General features: G+C 39.6%; 1 protein-coding gene and 1 non-coding gene across 2 annotated transcripts; both read right to left on the reverse strand.

Moving 5' to 3' along the window:
* Positions 1–16,318: 16,318 nt before the first annotated feature.
* Positions 16,319–21,864, reverse strand: LOC111409933 (bifunctional fucokinase/fucose pyrophosphorylase). The gene is made up of 7 exons (XM_023040057.1): positions 20,909–21,864; positions 20,025–20,304; positions 19,421–19,785; positions 19,143–19,269; positions 17,970–18,983; positions 16,991–17,724; positions 16,319–16,868 (listed from the first exon to the last, which is right to left on the reverse strand). The coding sequence occupies exons 1-7, from the start codon at positions 21,233–21,235 to the stop codon at positions 16,470–16,472; spliced, it is 3,246 nt and encodes a 1,081-aa protein (XP_022895825.1). The 5' UTR covers positions 21,236–21,864; the 3' UTR covers positions 16,319–16,469.
* Positions 21,471–21,544, reverse strand: TRNAV-AAC. Its single transcript has one exon. It is a non-coding gene; the product is annotated as a tRNA-Val (tRNA).
* Positions 21,865–23,162: the final 1,298 nt, after the last annotated feature.

Below are 23,162 nucleotides of genomic sequence, written 5' to 3' on the forward strand. Positions count from 1 at the left end.
TGTACTTATAAAAAGTGTGGATGGAAATAGCGTTACTCTTATTTAATTCTCGTTGATTTACAATTTAATAAAATCCTTTGCAATTTTTCCAATAGCCTGCCTAAAAACGAGATGGACAATGTGATCCTTCTGGGTGCAAACTCGTTTTGCAGCTTCCCAGGCACCTGTCTGAGAGTGACATAATGCTTCCAACAGTTGGGCCTTGCTCTGATCATTCTCGTAATTAAACATCTCGATCTCGGGCATCCCTTTGTCGGTTGGACTGTCACTGTTTTCCAATTAAGTAAAAGTTTGTCAATAAATAACTTATCTATATGCTATTAACATGGAAATGTGTACAATTTCAGGACATCGATCAATAGACTAAACTTATATACAAATTCTAAAAGGGAAAAATGAAACATGTTGAAAATGAGTGTAAGAAAACAATTAAAACAATATAATACCTTGATCGGTTGTCTGAACTTAAAAGTAATTTAGTCGACGCCCCCCGGGGCATAGCCCAGTGGTGTAAAGGACATGAGTGAGGTTATCTCATATCTTACTGGCAGCCACAATATGAGGGTTCGATTCCTGAGACATGGAATTGGATTTCTTGTAGACGCAGTGTACAGGCAGCTCTTATTCCCTGGCTTGTTGGGGTACATCCCGCGATTTACCTTCCTCATAAAGTTCTAGGGGCGGTATCGTGGGGGCCTCAAGGTTGGGTTCAACCTTTAATTATCAAATTATAATTTTTTTTTCTTTTTTTTTTTTTTTTTTTTTAAGTAATTCAGCCGACAACCTATGTTTCTTGGAAGGAATTTCTGCTGAAAGGCTTCCTGTTATATGACTAGTTAAATTGAAGCAAGTTTCAGGTTCGGTCTGCTGATCGAATGACATGGTGTCAATTCCAACAGGACTAAGACAGCATAAATTAACATTTACGTCCTTGACATTAGTATGCTGAGGCTCAGGGAGATCACAATTTTCTATGAAGTCAAGAACCATCATAAACTAATAACAATATTGTCCAATTACAAAAAAAAATAAAAAAAATTACCTAGAATAACATATACTTAGTTGAATTCCCAAAAGTGAAACACCCTCAAAATAACTGTTGACACATAAAAATTCAGCCCAAATCGAACAGCCCAAGGAGTGAAGCCCAATTGGAGGATCCCCAAATCAGATAGCCCAAAGAACGAAGCCCAATCGAACAAATAAAGATGAAGGCCCAAATAAGGAGGCCCAAGAACGCGGTAACACCATCGCCCAAGTTTGCAAGTCGCCCAGAATCTGAGCGAATGAAGTGTCATACAGTCGCCCAGAGCTGTTACTTTATTCTCGCCCAAACTTTCAAGTCGCCCAAGGTCTTAACAAACATAAAGCGTCGTGGTTATCAAGAAGTGCAGTTATCAAAGCAGTTATTAAAGCAGCCCTATCACGTTCCACGATTCAAGGAACTCAATCGAAAGCGGTTGAACGACGAAGAGTAATGGCAGCAGTTAAAAAAGGTAGTTTTCATGACAAGTTGGCCATTACGAAGAAAGTGGGCAGTTATAGGACGATCAAGCAGTTTTTAGGGCGGTTGATCACAAAGAGATTGTCCATGAAGTATAAAAGGGAGAAATGACATAGAAGCAAAGGACCGAATCCAAAACTCTCGAACAGAGAACATGTAATTTTCATTTCCTTAGTTTTTAGACTTAAACATTTTTCTTTCAGTAACTCGTGTACTTGCGCCCCTTGGAGGCACGTTGTTTTTAATTTCCAATTGTAAAGTCATCGCCAATAAAAGAACACCCCTTTTGGAACTTTGTCTCAATAGGTTTGTCCCTTACACAATCGTCTGATCATTTTTAATTGTTAGCGAATAACCCGCGCGAAACAATTTGGCACGCCCAGTGGGACAGTTGTGTTAGGTGTTGAAAGTACAAAAGGGGAAACAATATGCCTCAGAGATCCGATAAGGAAGCAGCAAGTCAGGGAGGAATCCAGTCTGTGATCGAGCGATATGAGGAGCAGCATGCCTCTCCACGAACAGATGGACAGAATCAGAGCAGTAACAGTCGTTACGAATCAATAATGGAGTTGAGTCCTCGAACCATGCGGGCATTACTTGGAGAACTCACGCAAGACGTCGTTGAACAGATAAATCTTCGAAGTATTCATAATATGGAAAGATTTACACAAAATGGGAATGTACACTATGACAACATGGCCAAACAACTAAAGACGTTGAACGAAACAATGAATAAGTTAGTAGGTGAAATATGTCAATTGGCTATACCTCTTACAAATCACTTTCAAACTAGGACAATCGTGGGACATAATCCCTCGGTCCTAAATCCGAATCAAGGGGTAGAACCGCTTTCTGGTCCCTCTACTTCAAATCAAGGGGGCACTACAGTGCCAAATCAAAACAGTGGTAGTGGTATGCCTAACTTGGGGGGTAATCCAAACGTGAGAAATAATGTCCTAAACAATGGACAGAATATTCCACGTGGTAATGAGGGAATAGATGTTCAGGCTAATGGTAATGGCCCTAATCATGGTAATTTTGTTGCCAATCAAGGACCAAACATCATGCCTCATGCAAATCAACCGGTTAATCAACCTGTAGGAATTCCATATGACCCCAACGTCATGTTGAGGAACCAGATTATGGAAATCGTACAGGATCAGATGGCTTTTGGGGTGCGTCCCGTCATTAGGCCGACGTACACAAAGCCATATCCTGATTGGGTAGACCAAGCATATCCATGGCCTAGAGGATACAAAGTGCCAGAATTCTCACTGTTTACGGGTTTAGGAGAGGTGTCTACTCTAGAACATATAGGGCGATTCACATTGCAAAGTGGTGATGTAATCGATTACCATAAAATGAGGTTTTTCCCTAGTTCGTTAACCGGAGTAGCTTTCTTCTCGTTTATCAACTTGCCAGCGAACTCTGTTCAAACATGGCAACAATTGGAACAGTTGTTTCACGCTCAGTTTTATAAAACTGAGTCTGAAGTCACTTTGGCTGATTTGGCGAATCTACGTCAAATGCCAAACGAATGGGCAGAAAGTTTTCTCCAAAGGTTCAAGACAGCAAGAAGCAACTGTTTTGTACCTCTGCCCGAAAAAGAATTTGTCAAAATCGCTCAGGGCTGCTTGAGCTTTAATTTAAAGAAGAAATTTCAGGACAAGGAATTTCCTGACCTTTTCCAGTTAAGTGCGAATGTGATTAGGTATGAGCGACTGATAAGAGAGGAAAAACAAATGAAAAATTCTGGTAAAGGGACTTATTACAAAGACCCAAATTTTGACGTTCATACCATCGACAACGAGTCATACGATCAAGCCGAAATGTGTTTGGCCGAATTGGTCAAAGGGGATACATATACTTGTCCCATAATGGCCAAGTCTAGACCATCGGGTAAAGATGAGCCCATAAAATATGGAAACATAAAGGCTAGAACGTTCTCGTTCGACGTGAGCAAAGCTGACCTTATATTCGATAAATTATATAGAGATAAGCAGATAAAGTTGAGCGATAAGTACAAATTGCCAAACCCTGAACAAATTAAGGGTAAAAAATATTGTAAGTGGCATAATGCATGGTCACATTTGACTAACAATTGCTTAGTTTTTCATCATGTATTGCAGGATGTCATTGAATCAGGACGAATTACGTTCGATGATAAGAAAAAGATGACAGTGGACGAAAATTCTATCCCACAACCATTTGGAGTAAACATGGTGACATCTGGATTTAAAAACAAGTTGCCAAAATTCAAGTTGGTCGTACATGATGGAGAAGAAGATCTTAGACCACATCCCAGCGTCTTTGAACGAATCAAGGGGAAATAACCAAAAAAGGACGAAGACGTCTTGTGTGCAAGGTGTAAAAGAGAAGTGAATGGAAACACGGAGAAACCAGGGAAATGGCAGCATCCTCATCGCCCTACCTTCTTCCCAAACATTCAGCCTGGTAGAGGGCGAGGTACATCATTCTATAGAGGACTGCCTTTTGAGAGGCAGTTTAGGCCAGCAGATAATGGAAGAACATTTAGGCCGCAACCTCGCCGGCCAAATGTATGACATTCATTCCAGTACAATGCAGGAAGGGCAATACCCTTCGATGAGATGACTAGGACCCAACAAAGGCGTTTCCAACGAAACTACGGACAGATAATGAGGCAGCAACAGGGAATGCCACATCCTAAAGCGCCTAAACTACTCAGGGTAGCAAATCAAAATGTCCTCAAAAATAGTGAAGAGACCGGTACAGATGAATCAATGAAGGAACTACCAGAAACTTCTTCTGGGAGATCAAGGTTTGAGCGAGACAGAAGGGATGAAGAAGATCCAGATCAGCCCATTGCTATCCAATTCGGTACGTTGCCTCCTGTAGTGGCCAATAATTACCTACTGGCCAATGAATTCAAGAATAAAGAAAAAGAAGAAGAGAAGAAAGACAACGAAGGAGAAGCTTGCGTGTTGGTATGTGAAGAAGGCCAGACTTCTAAAGAGGCCTACAAAAATGAGGAGGACAATGGGATGACAGACATTGAAGAAGAAATCGACCTAGAAGCAAAAAGAAGAAAGAGAGGAGTATCGCGCAATACTCTGTTTAAGCAACTACATCAAGAGGGAGTTCATGAAGTAGACTTGTTGGGGGAACCATTTGGGCGTCCTTTCAATTTTTACGTACTGTACGAGACACCCAAAAGAAAGAAGAGAGTGCCTTGCTCTAAAAAGTATGGGTCACCTCCAAGAATAATGCCCCCTCCCACAGGTTGGATAACTGATGAGGAAGTATTAGAAAAAAGTAAGAAGGAAGTTCAGGAGATAGAGGATCAGCGTGATATACTGCACGTCGACTTATCATAGGGGGATAATTCGACAGAAAATAAGCAAGAAGTAGAAATAGAGGCTGCCGAAAAGGTTATTTTTAAACGGCCAGCCATGAAATTGACCAAACACTTGAGGCCATTATACGTTAAAGCTCTACTTAACGGCGTCCCAGTGGCAAAAGTGCTTGTCGACAATGGAGCAGCTATAAACATCATTCCATCTAGGATGATGAGAAAGTTCGCAAAGACAGAGGGTGACATGATTCCTACAGAAGTCATCCTCACTAGCTTCAATGGAGGAGCAACTTCAGCTAAGGGAGTTATGCCATTGGACATAACTATAGGGACGACTACTAGGACCACTGTCTTCTTTGTAATAGATGGTCCTACTAGTTACAACGTGCTACTAGGAAGAGATTGGATACACGGAAGTCGCTGTATACCCTCATCACTCCATCAATGCCTGATCTTTTGGAATGACAAAGGCGAAGCAGAGGTGGTACATGCCGATCATAGGCCTTTTGTCGCAGAAGCAAACTCAGTGGAAAAGTTCATGTACGAATAAAACTATGGACCTGTCAGGGTAGTACAAGACGGGGAAGAAACTCAGGTTGTTGCGCAAAGCGAAGAACCATTCTCAGTGGACGCACTCACTGAGATGTTCAAACAGATGAGGCCAAATATAGTGGCCCTGGAAAAGCCAGTAATTGGCAAAAGAATAATTAAGGAGTCTTGAATGGACTTTAAGTTACAAAAGCAAACGGCCGACATTCAGGCCTTCAAACCCAGACTGATGGCTTTCAATAAGGAATGCAATGACAACGCGAAAGAAGAGACAGCCCTAAAAGCGCTGAAGGATAAGTTGGCAGTATTCGAGTTAGAGCAAAGCATTGGCCGAGAAGTCAATAAGGTGGACTGTTTAGAAGAAGAAGTACTTACAAGGGAACTGGACGACGAAGTAATGCGGATTGCCAAACCTGGATACGTTCAAGCACAAGACCCTCTGATCAAAGTAAATTTGGCAAAGAAGCAGAAGATCGCCCAACGTTCATCAGCCAAATGCTCGACCAAGAGGTTAGTAACAAATTAATCGCTTTGTTAAAAGAGTACAAAGATTGTTTTGCTTGGGAATATGAACAAATGCCTGGTTTAGATAGAGACTTGATGGAACATAGGTTACCAACTAAGCCTAACTTTAAAACTCATAGGCAGCCTCCTAGACGTTTTCCTCCCAATGTATTCCCTGAAATCAAGAAAGAGATAGAGCGATTATTGAAAGCAGGTTTCATTAGAACAGCCAGATATGTCGAATGGTTGTCGAATGTCATGCCAGTACTAAAAAAGAATGGTAAACTAAGGGTGTGTATAGATTTTAGGAATTTAAACATAGCCACACCCAAAGATGAGTATCCAATGCCCACGGTGGATTCTTTAGTAGATTCAACTGCCGGACATGTCATGTATTCTTTCATGGATGGGTATTCAGGATACAATCAAATTTATATAGCTGAAGAAGACATACACAAAACTACCTTTAGATGCCCTGGGTCTCTAGGATGTTTTGAATGGGTGGTTATGCCTTTCGGCCTAAAAATGCAGGGGCAACTTATCAAAGGACAATGAATTTAATCTTTCATGATATGATAGGCAAGTTAGTTGAGGTGTATGTAGACGACATAGTAATCAAGTCCATTAAAGAAGAGGACAATTTCGAACAGTTAAGATATTCGTTTGAACGAATGAAGCAATATAAGCTAAAATTGAATCCCTTGAAGTGTGCATTTGGTGTTAATGCAAGAAACTTTCTTGATTTCTTAGTACACAAGAGAGGGATTGAACTTGATAAAAATAAAGCGAAAGCTATTTTAGAAGCCAAACCACCTAGCAACAAAAAGGAGTTACAAAGGTTTCTAGGCCAAGTAAATTTTTTAAGACGCTTTATTTCTAACTGTGCAGGGCGAACTAAAGTCTTTTCGCCGCTATTAAAGCTGAAAAGAAGACATATCTATCAAGTCCACCAGTATTGGTATCACCAATCCAAGGACGGCCAATGAAAGTGTATGTATCGGTTGAAAAAGAATCAATAGCTAGAATGGTCGCACAGGAAGACCAATTTGGTGAAGAAAGGGCAATTTACTACTTAAGTAGACGGTTAACGAAATGTGAATGTAATTACTCTGCTATCGAAAAATTATGTCTTGCATTGTATTTCACATGTACAAAATTAAGGGCTTATTTACGGTCCGTAACCGTTTATTTAATTTCTAAAGTAAATTTTGTTAAGTATGTGTTCTCGCGCCCTATTTTACACCAAAGGGTAGGCTTTTGGACACTAACTTTATCAGAATTTGAAATACAATATATACCTCAAAAGGCAGTCAAAAATCAGGCTTTGGCTAACTTTCTAGCCGATCATCCATGCCTTGACATGCCTGAAGAAATCGAACTAGAAATCAATTCGTTTGAGTTAAAACCTTGGGTGTTATATTTCGATGGGTCAAAAACCTCTAAAGGTGCAGGAGTAGGAGTAGCATTGATTAATCCTTTAGGGATTTGCTACAAGTTTGCATTCACCTTAGACAGAATGTGCACCAACAATCAGGCCGAATATGAAGCCTTAATTGTAGGTCTAGAACTAATGATAGATATGGGAGTAAGAAATGTGATCGTTAGGGGCGATTCTCAATTGGTGATACATCAATTGATCAGTTATTTTAAATGTCAAAGTGATTCCATTATAAGTCAATATGAGATCGCCCAAGAATTATTAGAGGAATTTGATCAAGTAGAACTTCAATGTGTTAATAGGATATATAACGACGTGGCAAATGAGCTAGCCCAAATGGCCTCAGGGTACTCAAAGGTCTTGAATTGGAAGTTTACTTGTGAGTATGGAATCATATTGCCCGTGACTCAAAGAAGGGTGAGAAAAATTGAACTTTACTGCATAGAAAATGGAGATGCAGTGGATTGGAGAACAGAGATTAAAGGGTTCCTTAAAGAACCTAATGGAGAGATTAATAGGAAAATGAAGCTATGTTTGCTGAATTACACACTAATAGATGAAGAGTTGTTTAAGAAACGCTCTGATGGTCTATTACTAAAGTGTGTAAGTTTGCAAGAAATCAAGACGATCATGGCTGAAGTGCACGAAGGGAAATGTGGAGCTCATCAAGCTGGCCGAAGGATGAGATGATTAATTATTAGTAGTGGATATTTTTTGCCAAAGATGGGAGAACTATGCGTTCAGTATGCAAAGAGTTGTTTAGCATGCCAAAAACATGGTCTAATACAAAGGGCGCCAGTACGAGAGATGGCACCTATTATTAAACCTTGGCCGTTCACGGGTTGGGCGATAGTTCTGATAGGGAAGATTTATCCCCCATCGTCCAAGCAATATACTTTTGTTATAGTTGTAACCGACTATTTTACCAAATGGGTAGAGGCGGTACCTTTGAAAGAGATCACCCAGAAGAATGTTATAGAGTTTATCCGTGATCACATTATTTATAGGTTTGGAATTCCACAAACGTTAATGGTAGATCACGGAACATCTTTGAATGGGGATCAAGTGAACAAATTTTTGAGCTAGTTTGGAGTTAAATTAGTAAACTCCACACCATACTACGCTCAATCCAACGGACAAGCGGAATCTTCTAATAAGATTCTAAAAAATATCATCAGAAAGATGATAGATGAAAACGCCAGAAATTGGCACGAATGTCCGAACAAGGCTTTATGGGCTTATAGGACATTACCTCGATCAAGTACCAAAGTTACTCCTTTCCAACTTGTTTATGGACAGGAGGCCGTTTTACCTATGGAACTCAACGTGCAATCGATTAGAGTGTGCTTGCAACATAAGTTGAATGATGATGAGTATGCCGAATCACTAGTTCAAAATTTATTGAGTTTAGACGAATTAAAGTTGGACGTCTTAGATAGATTGCAAGTTCAAAAGCAAAGAATGGCTATGTTTTATAATAAAAAAGTCATAGCCAAGTCGTTCAGCCTGGGTGAACTAGTTTGGAAGACGATACTCCCTTTGGATAGCAAGGATCCAAAGTACGGGAAATGGTTGCCCAATTGGGAAGGACCATACAAAATAAACAGTGTGTTGCCCAATGGAGCGTATCACTTGGAAGATTTAGACGGCACCAAGCACGTGAGATTCATTAACGACAAATATTTGAAAAAATATGTTCTTTCTTTATGGAAATGTGAACAGATAAAAACATAATCAAACATTTTGAACGATTAAAAGATAATAAGGTCAGAGCGAAATACGTTCAAATGAAGTCATTTATTATCAAACGTTCATTACAAGAATACAAAAAATACAAATAATGGATGTTCTACAAAATACAACTAAAGTAAGATAATCTCCCGGTTGATTGCTGAGTAAGCTTCATACCGCCTTCCTAAATGCATCGCTGCAATGGTGGGATCGCCGAGTAAGAGGGTGTACTGGCCTCACCACCTTCCTAAATGCATCGCTGCAATGGCGAGCAAAGAGACTGAGAAGCACTCTCAGCAAGTAGAGTGGCCCACAAGCAGCCCAAAAACTGCCTTCTATCATCGACTCCTTGTGAAGAACAAAGAGACGATGGGAAGAATTTTGAAGGTAAAAACTTCGCTGCTGGCCAGAAAATATTTCCTATACCTCCCATACCAAAGGTGACATCAAGGCAAATAGTAAAATGGGCAGACTAAACAGTCCATTTTGGGTCGGATTGAATGTCAGAATGCCAAGCAATGGCAACAAATTAGTTTCAAAGAAAAAAATGAAGATGAAGACGAAAGATGGAAAACGCAAAGCATTTATAGGGGATGGAGACGAAGAGACAAACTATGAACAGCCACATTTCTGTCTAATAAATGGAATTAAATAGCCCAAAGTTTTGGAAAAAGTGGTGGAAATATAAAAAGAAAATGGACAAAATTTTTAGCACAAAGCAGTTAAAGAATTGACGACTAAAAAACAAACGTCAAATAAATGCACAAGAAGTTAATGTTCATTAATGATGAACAAAGTTACAAGAGGAAAAAATCAAATTACAAAAGAAAAAAAGACATTATATGTCTTAATTACAGTCCACCCCATACTGAACGAATTTGTTCCCTAAGTTTTTCCCAATCCTCGTTCTGCCGAGAGGAAGTGATGTTCAATTCAACCGCGACCTCATCATCAACTTCCAACTTCTTGTACTACTCGACCAAGGACTTAGTTCGTTCAATTCCCTGGGAGGCGTTGCGCTTTTTAGCAGCCATTCTCGCCCTGCAGTCGTCCATTTTGGCTTGAAGTTCCTTCATCTGAGCAGCCAAATTAACCATCAAAAAGTCTTCAACCATGACTTCGGAAGAGATTTCTTTCAACTCGTCCTCAGCCTTGTTAATCTCCATGCGCAAAGACTCTTTCTCAGCTACAGTTCGAAGATATTGAGTACGTTTGGCCTTTAGTTCAACATTCTTGGCCAGCAAAGAAAGGACCTCAGAGTTGATAACCTTCAATGTCGCTTTAAAATTGGTAGAAAGATTGAGCGACGGAAGCGTCAATGCTTGCTCCAACTTCGTACTCAAGTGCTCAAGTTTATCCTTGTGTCTGGCGGCACTAGCCCTTCCAATATCCATATTCATGAAGGATACGTACTCAGGTATCGACTCCTTGAGGAACTTCAAATCTTCCTTTGAAGAAGCAGCAGAATGATCAGATGGAGCAAGGCGAGACGTCTGGACTTGCCCCCAGGAAGCGAATAAGTCTTGGATAGAACGCACAATTTTGTCAGCATCCTGCAAAGAAAATTGTCAATATTAAAGATCCTCACTACAACGAATAAGATGGAAATAGGAGTGAAGCAAAGACTACCTCATCAACAATCGTAGAAGATGGCATGCCCTCAGCCAAGCTTGCCACCAATGACTCCTCCATTCATGAGGACTTCCCCTTATCTAAGCAAGAAGATGTTACCACAACGGGCGGACTCACAGGAGTATCTGCAAAACTCAAGAGCAACAAATCAGGAACCAACAGCACAAGCAAAGGTGAGACATCAAAAGACTGAATTACCTTCTGCTTCAATGTTTGGGGGGTTGACGCCCTGGTAAGAAGGTGGCTCATCCATGGGTTGTGATGAGGACTCTGGGACTGAAGATGTCTCTTTAAGTGGAGCCCCCTCATCAATCAGTTTGGATGAAGTAGCCTCAGCAGAGGATGATGGAGCAGGAGCTGTCGACGTTAAAGCCTTTGAAGGAGAGGCTGAGCTTTTCTGAGAAGTCCAAAAGATCATCAGCACACAGAAAAGTTTCAAATGTGAAAAAGTATACTTGTGAGTAAACTAATTTAATTACCTTCCTCCTGACGATAAGAGGGGCATCATCATCATCATCAACATCATCCTCCAGAATGGGAGATGCTGAGGCTGGCCATAGTAGGCTTGGCAGGGAGAGAAGAAGATGGACGAGCAGACTGTTTAGTACGACGAGAAGGAGAAGGACTCCGAACGGACAAAGGAGTGACCAAAACAGGAGGAGGAGAAGAAATGCTCGGTTGGTCTAATGAATGAAAGGCACGATTGGCGTCAGTCGCAAATAATCTGCGCTTCACCGACGGCTAGAGTTGTTCAAAAAAAGGGTGAATGACGTGGCTAGAATTGAAAGGGGCTAATGAAAAATGGCTGGTTAAAAGAAGATTACGAGCATCTATAGCCTCTGCCTCCGCCTTATTAATGGTATAAAAACGTTCAACTAAGTTCCTTGAATAGCAAGGGAGAACAGGCTAAGTTTGGCCGAAACCAAGCTGACGAGCAAAAAATTGGGGAGCATAAATTTCTACCCCCGCCTTGGCATTGGTCCCAGTTAGAATATCATGAAATAGCTCTCTCCCGGTTAAAAATTGGATCCAAATGAGCAGGGAGGTGCTCGCGCTATCTATAGTGGAAGGGGGATGTACATAGTTTGGAGTCAATAAAGGAGGAAAAGGAAAAAAGGAAGGGATTGAATCTAAAAAGTAAAAGAATGAAAAAATGTCCCTTCTGGACATATTTATAGGAGCTAAGGGCTCCATGGCTAGCCCATAACAGCTAGCAGAAGAGCGAGAGATTGATGGAGCACCAAGCAATGGAAAATAGGATCTCAGCCACAGTTGAGTGAACCAAAGAGGTCCACTACCAGTGGGAGATGCATCATTCTTCAATTGAGCTTGAAGAGATGTCATGCCTCTATAAAGGACAGCCAAAAATAAAGAACATAAATTCAAAGGCCTACCACGCGCCAATTCGTGCGCTATAGGTAAATAACTCAGGGAGGGCTTTATGCTTGGCACACACAAAATATATTTACAAAGCCAAACTAGAAGGAAGACCACTCGCTCAGTATGGGAAGGTTCAGCGCTCTAATGATTGTGAAGAGTTTGCAGGCTTGAATAAGAATCGGTGTAGTTTTTACCAAACTTTGGGGTGCCACCAGAAACCAAGATACCTGGAAAAATGGTATCGCCCAAAGGTGGTAGATTCACCAGGGCCCCAACATCCCTTAAGGTAATAGACATGGGGCCAAGAGGGAAAATAAAGGTGTTATACTCAGGAGACCAAAAACTCAAAGCAATCGAAAAGAGCGCTGAATCAAAAGCAGGGGGGCGAATAGAGATTTCTAACAAATCAGAAATCCTAGCGCTATCAAAAAGTCCCTTAGTAGGACCATGACCCACAAGGCGAGCATGCCACCTACAGAAAGCTACATCAGATTTAGGTCAAGTGTGAATACCTCTTCCGCGAAATGACCTCAGCGGTAGAGAGTTCAGAAATGGAAGGCCTTGAGTGCAAGGAAACAGCTGACCCACCGCCACCTGTTCAACTGCCTCTGCATTGTTGAAGAAAGGACCCAAGTAGAACTCATTACGTTCAACGTCGGCGGGTGCGAGGAAACTCGGAGTTATGTATGGACGATTCAGGAGTTTCTGAAAGTCATCGAAACTAAAGGAGTCGCCAGCTTGAGATTGTGAAGTAGCCATTTGAGATGGAACGAAGTTTTTCAGGGTTACGTAGTAGGGAAGCAAATGATGAACAGTAAATGTTGAGAGAGACGCGAAAAATTTGAGGCTAGAGCTGTTACTTTATTCTCGCCCAAACCTTCAAGTTGCCCAAGGTCTTAACAAACATAAAGCGTCGTGGTTATCAAGAAGTGCAGTTATCAAAACAGTTATTAAAGCAGCCCTATCACGTTCCACGATTCAAGGAACTCAATCGAAAGCGGTTGAACAACGAAGAGTAATGGCAACAGTTAAAAAAGGCAGTTTTCATGACAAGTTGGCCATTACGAAGAAAGTTGGCAGTTATAGGACGATCAAGCAGTTTATAGGGCGGTTGATCACAAAGAGATTGTCCATGAAGTATAAAAGGGAGAAAGGACATAGAAGCAAAGGACTGAATCCAAAACTCTCGAACAGAGAATATGTAATTTTCATTTCCTTAGTTTTTAGATTTAAACACTTTTCTTTCAGTAACTCGTGTGCTTGCGCCCCTTGGAGGCACGTTGTTTTTCATTTCCAATTGTAAAGTCATCGCCAATAAAAGAACACCCATTTTTGGAACTTTGTCTCAAGTGGTTTGTCCCTTACACAATCGTCTGATCATTTTTACTTGTTAGCGACTAACCCACGCAAAACAATAATACTCATCCCACGAAACCCAAAAACAGAAGAACCAGTTACACACTACAATGAAGATGCTTCCATGCAACCAATAATCACAATAGAAAAAATACTGTATCGTCAAGAAAAGAAGTCAAAAACAGGACACTTTCATATATAAACCAGCAAAGGACCCAAAAAAAAAAACACGAAAAAACGCAAATTCTCCTGTTTTATACTTGGCACGCACAAAACATATTTACAAAGCCAAATTAAAAGGAAGGCCACTCGCTCCGTATGGGTAGGCTCAGCGCTCGAATGATTTAGAGGGTCTGCAAGCTTGAATAAGAATCGGTGTAGTTTTTACTAAACTTTGGGGTGCCACCAGAAACTAAGATACCAGGAAAAATGGTACCGCCCAAAGGTGGCAGATTCACCAGGGCCCCAACATCCCTTAAGGTAATAGACATGGGGCCAAGAGGGAAAATAAAGGTGTTATACTCAGGAGACCAAAAACTCAAAGCAATCGAAAAGAGCGCTGAATCAAAAGCAGGGGGGCGAATAGAGATTTCTAACAAATCAGAAATCCTAGCGCTATCAAAAAGTCCCTTAGTAGGACCATGACCCACAAGGCGAGCATGCCACCTACAGAAAGCTACATCAGATTTAGGTCAAGTGTGAATACCTCTTCCGCGAAATGACCTCAGCGGTAGAGAGTTCAGAAATGGAAGGCCTTGAGTGCAAGGAAACAGCTGACCCACCGCCACCTGTTCAACTGCCTCTGCATTGTTGAAGAAAGGACCCAAGTAGAACTCATTACGTTCAACGTCGGCGGGTGCGAGGAAACTCGGAGTTATGTATGGACGATTCAGGAGTTTCTGAAAGTCATCGAAACTAAAGGAGTCGCCAGCTTGAGATTGTGAAGTAGCCATTCCAAAGAACGAAACCCAATCAAACAAATCAAGATGAAGGCCCAAATAGGGAGACCCAAGAACGCGGTAACGTCATCGTCCAAGTTTGCAAGTCGCCCAGAATCTGAGCGAATAGAGTGCCATACAGTCACCCAGAGCTGTTATTCTATTCTCGCCCAAACCTTCAAGTTGCCCAAGGTCTTAACAAACATAAAGCGTCGTGGTTATCAAGAAGTGCAGTTATCAAAACAGTTATTAAAGCAGCCCTATCACGTTCCACGATTCAAGGAACTCAATCGAAAGCGGTTGAACAACGAAGAGTAATGGCAACAGTTAAAAAAGGCAGTTTTCATGACAAGTTGGCCATTACGAAGAAAGTTGGCAGTTATAGGACGATCAAGCAGTTTATAGGGCGGTTGATCACAAAGAGATTGTCCATGAAGTATAAAAGGGAGAAAGGACATAGAAGCAAAGGACTGAATCCAAAACTCTCGAACAGAGAATATGTAATTTTCATTTCCTTAGTTTTTAGATTTAAACACTTTTCTTTCAGTAACTCGTGTGCTTGCGCCCCTTGGAGGCACGTTGTTTTTCATTTCCAATTGTAAAGTCATCGCCAATAAAAGAACACCCATTTTTGGAACTTTGTCTCAAGTGGTTTGTCCCTTACACAATCGTCTGATCATTTTTACTTGTTAGCGACTAACCCACGCAAAACAATAATACTCATCCCACGAAACCCAAAAACAGAAGAACCAGTTACACACTACAATGAAGATGCTTCCATGCAACCAATAATCACAATAGAAAAAATACTGTATCGTCAAGAAAAGAAGTCAAAAACAGGACACTTTCATATATAAACCAGCAAAGGACCCAAAAAAAAAAAAACACGAAAAAACGCAAATTCTCCTGTTTTCACATAGTATTACAAGCGATAAGAGGTACATTCTCCTAAAATACTGTTCAAAACTTTTTAATTTTTCAAATAATGAGTGTCAGATAGGGCCTTAATCGTATATCCATCATTAGTTAATCACTCATGTTAACAAACATCTGTTTTTCAATGTTTCCTAAGGTAAAAATAATTAAATACTACAAGTGCAAACAAAATTAACCATTTTCGCATACTTTAAAACCTTCTACTTTGATCTAAAATGGAGTTAGCATTTGTCAAGAACATATACTTTTGCACGTTTAAATCGTGTTAGCAGTCGACAGTTTTTGTCTAAGGTAGTGGACGAGCCAAAGGTAGAAGATGGGCATCCTGTAATATTTTTCCTTTAATTTAGACGCGTCCTTTAAAATTAGGTGCATATCACTTTATGCAAAATAAGACCCGACTACAAATTTCCCTCAACGAAGCTTTCAAATAATGAGTGTCAGATAGGGCCTTAATCGTATATCCATCATTAGTTAATCACTCATGTTAACAAACATCTGTTTTTCAGCATTTCCTAAGGTAAAAATAATTAAATACTACAAGTGCAAACAAAATTAACCATTTTCGCATGCTTTAAAACCTTCTACTTTGATCTAAAATGGAGTTAGCATTTGTCAAAAACATATACTTTTGTGCGTTTAAATCGTGTTAGCAGTCGACAGTTTTTGTCTAAGGTAGTGGGCGAGCCAAAGGTAGAAGATGGGCATCTGTAATATTTTTCCTTTAATTTAGACGCGTCCTTTAAAATTAGGTGCATATCACTTTATGCAAAATTAGACCCGACTACAAATTTCCCTCAACGAAGTTAATAGTATGTTTGGCAAAGTTTTAATTACTCATAAGTTTTAAACCTATGTTGCTACATTAATAAATGTGTTGTACTCATGACTTCTATACAAAATGTATGAATAAAAAGCATATTTGACAAGCTTAGCCAAACACGCACTTACTATGATAGCCTCAAAATCTTGGAAGGAAGACAACAAATGATGCCACATTGTATCAACTATCAGCAAAAAGAAGAAACCATTTACTTAACTGTCGTGGAAATTTCAACATAACGAGCATTAATAAATATCAGTGTACACGTTTCCGAACCAACAAATGCTTTCCCGTGTTGTTACACGTGACATAGGTACAATGAAAATTCGGTTAACTAACTTCAACTAATTATGTAAAAATATTTTCCAATCATATATTTCGACATCAAAATCAGAATTTTCTGTAAGTAAATGTCTCAGTTCCTTTGCAGATTCAGCAGATCTAGCCAGCAATAATGCAAATCCCCCACCACCAGCGCCTACAAGCTTGTATCCGCAGCAATAGGGTTCAGAAAATGCAAAAAGCTTGTCGACAAATTCATTGCTGCAGAAGGGATCAAGTTCTTGATGCAATCTCCAAGCTTCAATCATTATGGCCCCCATCTTGTCTAAATCACAATTCATCAAAGCATCCCTCCCGATCTTTGCCAGTTCAACAAGGCGTCTGATGCTGGAAACAAGTATATTATCTCTTTGAAGATATCGAGTCACCACCTTTTGTAGGACTTGGTGTGCAAGTCGGACCTGCACAATTATTTAAGCTTGTCAAATACACTTCGAATATCCACACATTTCATATGACCTACAAATTACTACCCATTTACTATCTACAAATTCTACAAGACCCAGGACTTATAAGAACTTACTTGACCAGTAAATACAACAAGAAGTCGTTGCTGCAACACTTTAATAAGTTGGGGTGAAGCTAACAGAGGAATGACTTGAAGTCGCAATGGGGTTCCAGGAAAACTTGCAGTAAACTTAATCCCGGGATAGAGACCACCAATTTGATCCTGCCAACCACCACCTGTCCCCATAAGCTGTTCCAATACAAGTACAAGTATGGCGACATTCTCATTACTATCATCTCCACCTGTTATTTGGAGAAGACCTTTCACAACAGCTGCTGATAAGATGCTGGACGTGCCCAGGCCACTTCCACGCGGAACATTGGCCCAGGTCTTTATCTTCAAGCCTGTCGATTCAAGGATCTTCTCATTGAGAACACCAGTGACAAGTAATGCAGATTTAACTAGTCGAAATGGATCACTGCTATCAAATGGAGGTGCAACGGAGGAAAAATCTTCAACGTACAACTCATTTCCTGTATCATCGTGAAATAATAGTCCAGTCTTTTTTGTCGTCTCTATGGTTGTCCCAATGGGAAGTAAACCTTTCAATGTTATTGCCATGTTCAGCACACAACCAGAACGCTCTAAGCTCCATGGTGGAGTATCACTCCAGCCCCCAACAAAATCTACCCGAACTGGTAGTTCAACAGTCACCTTCCTAGTCTCAAAAGATTGAGCCAATACACCATTGAAACTGTTAACTTGGTGCACAGATGGAGAGGACCAACTGGGGGATTCCAAAAGATTTTCTGAAAGAACACAAATTGTCAACATTTGTATGAGAAAAAGAATAGGTGTTGAATTCTGCTAATGGCGAAGTTAAGAAATGAACACTGAAAAGAAATAATCGCTGAGAAAATGCAAACTATCCACGCTAACAATAATTTCAGAAAAATGGCTGTGATCTTGAGCACATTTGGAGAAAATATTCATGATTTTTCTTTTAGGCACAAATTAAAGTTTACATCATTAAAGTGCAAAATATATTCTTTACCTTTAAAACCATATCTTACTGCAGAAGCAGTTTCATCAGCAACTGCAGCCCACACTTTATGCTCCATTTCAGATGCCATCCTTTCATCATTGCATGCTCGCAAAAGATCAAGATGCACTTGGTGTGCCCTGCTCTTAGGAAGAATCTGAGAATTTTGAGCTTGAAAGTTGGGACATAGAGAGAGAAATTCTTTACATATTTGAACTCCAGTGAATTCTTTCTGCAAAATTTCTTCACACAATTGAGATAAATTGCGCCCAAGCAAGCCAAAATTAAGACATGCATTAACAATCGCAGCTGCAAGATCTGCTTGATGATTAGTGGTGCCTAACCACATCTGCGAGAAGTCAATTGATTTATGCAACTCCTCTAGACTGATGCGGTGTGAACCTCTCCATAATAACTGGAGTGTTTTGTCTTCTTGTTTGCTCAGGCCCATTAGCCATGATGCCAATTCGAGCATCTCAGGGTACCGACAAACTGGAAATAATTTGGCATTCCACAAGCATTTGTCTTTTGCTTCCTTCGAGCCCCAAAGATCAATATCCTGAATTCCTAAATCACCTAAAACCTTTTTCCAGGGTTTCCCACAAAAGGTCCCATCTTCCGAAAGTGAATTCTTTGGATTATCATGGAGACCACAGAACACTATAATCCTTTCTGTGCGTCCTACCAAGGGAACCTCCCAGAGGCAGTGGCGATCTGGTAGCATGAATCTGAATGAATTCATAGCCATCGTGTTTTGGTCTCCGGGCACATTAACACCAACAACTATCGACTGAGAACCAATCTGAATTCTACTAGAGATGGAGGAATCATATATAAGAGAATCTTCACCAATAGAGACACCAGGGGATATTTTGCTAGAAACAATTATAGCTGAGGCAGCTATGTCAGATACAGTGGTTGCTGGAATTGAACACAGATGTCTTCTTCCGACCAGTTCAGAACCAGTACCACTAAGGTGATCCAGAACTTCACTAGAGGTCCCAAAATGCAGGAACAAGAGATCATCTGAACGAAAAATGAATCACAAGAATAAACAGATTAGGCAGAGAAAATGAACAAATAAAATGCATTTGAATGTACGGTCAAAGACATTATGAAGACAGGCAAAAATATCATAAACTAGAGCATCTATTAGTATTTTAGTAACTTCGCCACTGAACCTACAAGCACAATAGCTGAACATCTTTTGTTTTCCCAGTTTTGCCACAAGTTCTTGACCCAAAGGTCGTGGTCGTAACCATTCATGCTTTGCAGGCACCCAAGCTGCAACTAGATCTTCGTATAAACTCATCTGCACAAGGTAAAAGATATTCACCTCAAGATTCAAAGAAGCTGAAGGGCTGCAATTCCTAAAACATCAAAGACATGAAAACTTGTAGAAGCAGTATTACAGGCATGCAGAAGCTAGAGAGCACAAAAAATACTAATGACCAATAACTTGCCTCTTTTTTGCTTTCCAGAAGTCCAGATATCATTGGCTGGCTGGAACAGGACAGGATGACAAGATTCACCCATGCTTTACCCTTGACTGCTATGATTCCTGTATCAAGTAATGTTCTGCCATCGTCTAGTAATGCCTGGTGCTCAACAAGCTCGTCTACACTAGGTTTCTGAAGCAGATTAGCGACTAGACTGGCCGAATAATTTTCATCAGTAAACCCAGATTTAGATGCCACCACTACGCCATGGTTGGAAGCAATGTCAAGGGTTATTGGAACAGTGACAATACATGCTGAATCCTCTGGAAGTACCATTCTGGAAGCATCAAAACAAGGAAGAACATCCCCAGTCATGATAAACAACCCACCTGAAAAATTAGAAGTTCCATTTAATAAGCATGACACGTAGTCATTAAATAGTTCGACGTGTACGACAGACGCTGTACAAGGATATTATGCGCATTTTAATAATATGAGATCACATCGTGTACAAGGTTGCATTACAAAACTTTATTACTATACATCGCAGATCGTAACTATAAGGGATGATATCACATACAGGGTTGTGTTACAAAATTTATTTCAGCTATTAGATATAACGAGTAACCTTCATTTCTGAAAGCTTGTCTTGCACAAGAACCTATTGCAAGTATATGATCAAAGAGCAAAGGAACTGCGCCATCAGGGTCATCTGCTGCCAGATATGGCAGTGGCAGGAAAACTTTCCCCATTGGATTAGCCCAAGGAACCCTTTTAGAGTCTCCCCCTGCATGAAGCAGTAATATATGTTTTTTGGCCATCAAGTCAACAAGTGGCTGGAGTGGAATTTCGTTGTTAGAGCTTTCATAGGATGTAGAAGTAGAATTGCAGTTGCTTGAATCTGCTACCTGCAGATGAAAGATAATTCATCAAACCCAGAAAGCAATTATTTTGAAATTTAGCTCTAACTACAGAAATTTCAGTAAACAATGGTGGGTCATTGAAACCTTGACCCAGTGGAGAAAAGATTATGAAAACCAGAAGATTGAAGTCACACGACAGCATGGTTGGTTCAGTTTTGGGAATCTTAATGTTCACCTGCTAATGTGCAGGTTTACTTTTAATAGTTATATTCCCATGGATACTCAGGAATTATCATAATGTTATAGATGGAAACTTAGCAAAGTGCAAACACACAGATAGTAAGAGGATTTGTGATTTACAAAACAATCGAACTTTGAACATTATCAAAGACAGTCAATTCTCAATTTGTTGAACAATTTTGTTAAATTACATAAACGTTCTCCCAATTTTGAATTTTTCTACTCAACCAACTTCTGCATTGTCCTAATTCAACAAACAGGCAATTCGATACCCAAAAATACAATAAACATAAACATTATCAACAACTATAAATAATACAACAGCATATCATCAAAGATAACTGCAAGTCAGCAATACATTGATGAAGAAGAATTTCGCCAAAAACAATGTTATAATTTTAATACGTACTGGTGAATCAAGGTGGTGGAGGTGTTCGGCAAGGGCAAGAATGGCATTCAGAGTGGCAGCACCGGAGCCTATTCGCTGGCCATGGGGGTCAGGGACAGCTAGGGTAATAGTGGAAGGAGCAATGCGACCTATGCGCTTTGCGCGGCTGAGCTGCCAGTTGTAGAGCTCCGCTTGTTCAGGACTCGCTGCAGTCAAAACGATGGCGTCCCACGTTGGAACCCGCAGTGGGTCACGCACCGATAGTCTCAAATGATACCAAGCCTTACGTAGTGTCACCGCCAGGTCTGCCTTAGATCGGGCGGATCTCCGCCGTGATTGGCTTTCCATTCTCACCCTCCCGGGTCCTTGATTTAATCCCGAAAAGCCCTTCTTGGGTTGGCGCCGACAATTCGAATACAGGTGTACAAACAAATTTTCTATTTATATATATGGTGTGGAATTGAGGATTTACTGCGAATTTTAACTGAAATTGGTGGAGGATTGAGATGATGATGATGATTGAAACGATGTCGTTTGAATGCTGTATGCAATGAGAGCAGCAATGTAACAAAAGGAAAATAAATGGCGTCGCCCGGACTCGAACCGGAGACTTTCAGTGTGTTAGACTGACGTGATAACCAACTACACCACGACACCTTGCCCTTGCTGAGTTGAACCCTAATTGTTGGAACGCAGTTGGACAGTCAGAAAAGCAAAATCGCCCGGACTACGGATAAATCTACATGTGTTGTATTTTATTAAGGATAAATTCCATTTTCTCTGACATTTTTCAGGCGCAAGAGACGAAGACCAAATTAGTTTATAATGGAAGGAATGCTTCAGGATAATCCAAATCAGTGTAGCCCGGCTTAAAATTTTTTTAGTCCAATCCTAATTTCACCTGTAGCCCCTAACAGTTCTAATGCATCCAACGACAAAAGGACGTTCAGCTTATCTTGCAGGATACTGGGATTATCTCAATGAAAAACATCAAATTCATCTTCATGATTGTAAATTTAGGTTATTCCCCTTGTACAAAGGGTTTAGAGATGCTGCCAGCTTGGATTTTTTTTTTTCCAATACCCAATGGAATAATACCAAGTGTCCCTCTGTAAACCAATCTGACATAGTTGCCTATATACATAGCATGGTTCTACAAATTTTACATTATCAGCTATGGTACTTGAATCTAGAAATTTAGATAAAATGGAAGAAGATTATGTGCTGAAAGAATAATCCAATTCACCGAGTTGGATCTGCCGTTCCAAACTTATGGTCCTTTATCTTCTTTTTTTTATATTAGTCTTCGTCTCGTGTATTGCACTAGTATTATATTTATTATGTTATTATTAATGTGAAATGTATAGAATTTATATTATCCAAAAATTGTCAATACTGGTGCATGATATTGGAACTCTGAAGTCAGAACAATAATTTGATTTTAGCACCAGCACCACTATGAATGTTCATGTTAATTTATAAATATTTTTGCGGTATATCTATATGATAATATTGTTCCTCACGAACTTCTAAAGGTTTACCATATTACCAATAGTATCAATGCTGTGGAATAATTTTCTACTCATCTTGAATGAAATGTGCAATAAAATTCTTATACGAAAACTATTTGGAGAAGTTAATTCATGATAATGCAAGGACAATCACAATTTTTCCCCTATTGAGCATAGTTTGGATCCTTAATTCTTTGTCCCAATTGCGCATGATTTGGATCCTTAATTCTTATTCGAAAAAAAAACATTTATAATATGAAGAAAAAAGAAATTTTTAAAAAAATTTCAAAAAAATATAATAAAAACAAAATTAAATAAAGTTACGAAAATTAAATAAAGAATATATAAATATTATTTAGTTAAAATTGAAAAATTAAGTTTTATTATGAATAGAAAAGAATTTTAAATTGAATTTTTTTTTCCATAAAGTAATATATATATACGGAGACAATAGTCTCCATGCATGGAGACTATGAGACTCCTGCATATGTAAGTAACTACAATGATAAGTGTTTTTTTTTTTTTTTAATAACTTGAAGCAAATTTTTTTACTTATAAGTAACTCTTTACATTTTAGAAATATACCTCAAAGATTTAAGTTAATATTTTTTTTACTTATAATATAAGTAACTTTTACTGTTATAATTTTTTTTTTTTTTACTTTTAAATAACTTAAAGCAATTTTTTTCTATAATTTATATAAGAGTGGTTGAGCACGGAGTGAAGAGATGAGACTTAATGGGAGGTATGAAAAGTTGCGTGTT

This window comes from Olea europaea, chromosome 15 (genome assembly GCF_002742605.1).
Source record: "Olea europaea var. sylvestris chromosome 15, O_europaea_v1, whole genome shotgun sequence".
NCBI classification, from domain to species: domain Eukaryota; kingdom Viridiplantae; phylum Streptophyta; class Magnoliopsida; order Lamiales; family Oleaceae; genus Olea; species Olea europaea.

What these genes read in the sequence shown, in the direction of transcription:
- LOC111409933 (XM_023040057.1), bottom strand. Translation starts at nt 21,235, where the DNA reads ATGGAAAGCCAATCACGGCGGAGATCCGCCCGATCTAAGGCAGACCTG. An exon ending in ACAAGCTTTCAGAAATGAAG is followed by an intron (nt 19,786 to 20,024) that starts GTTACTCGTTAT and finishes CTAATTTTTCAG; the next exon opens with GTGGGTTGTTTATCATGACT. An exon ending in TTGTTGTATTTACTGGTCAA is followed by an intron (nt 16,869 to 16,990) that starts GTAAGTTCTTAT and finishes ATAATTGTGCAG; the next exon opens with GTCCGACTTGCACACCAAGT.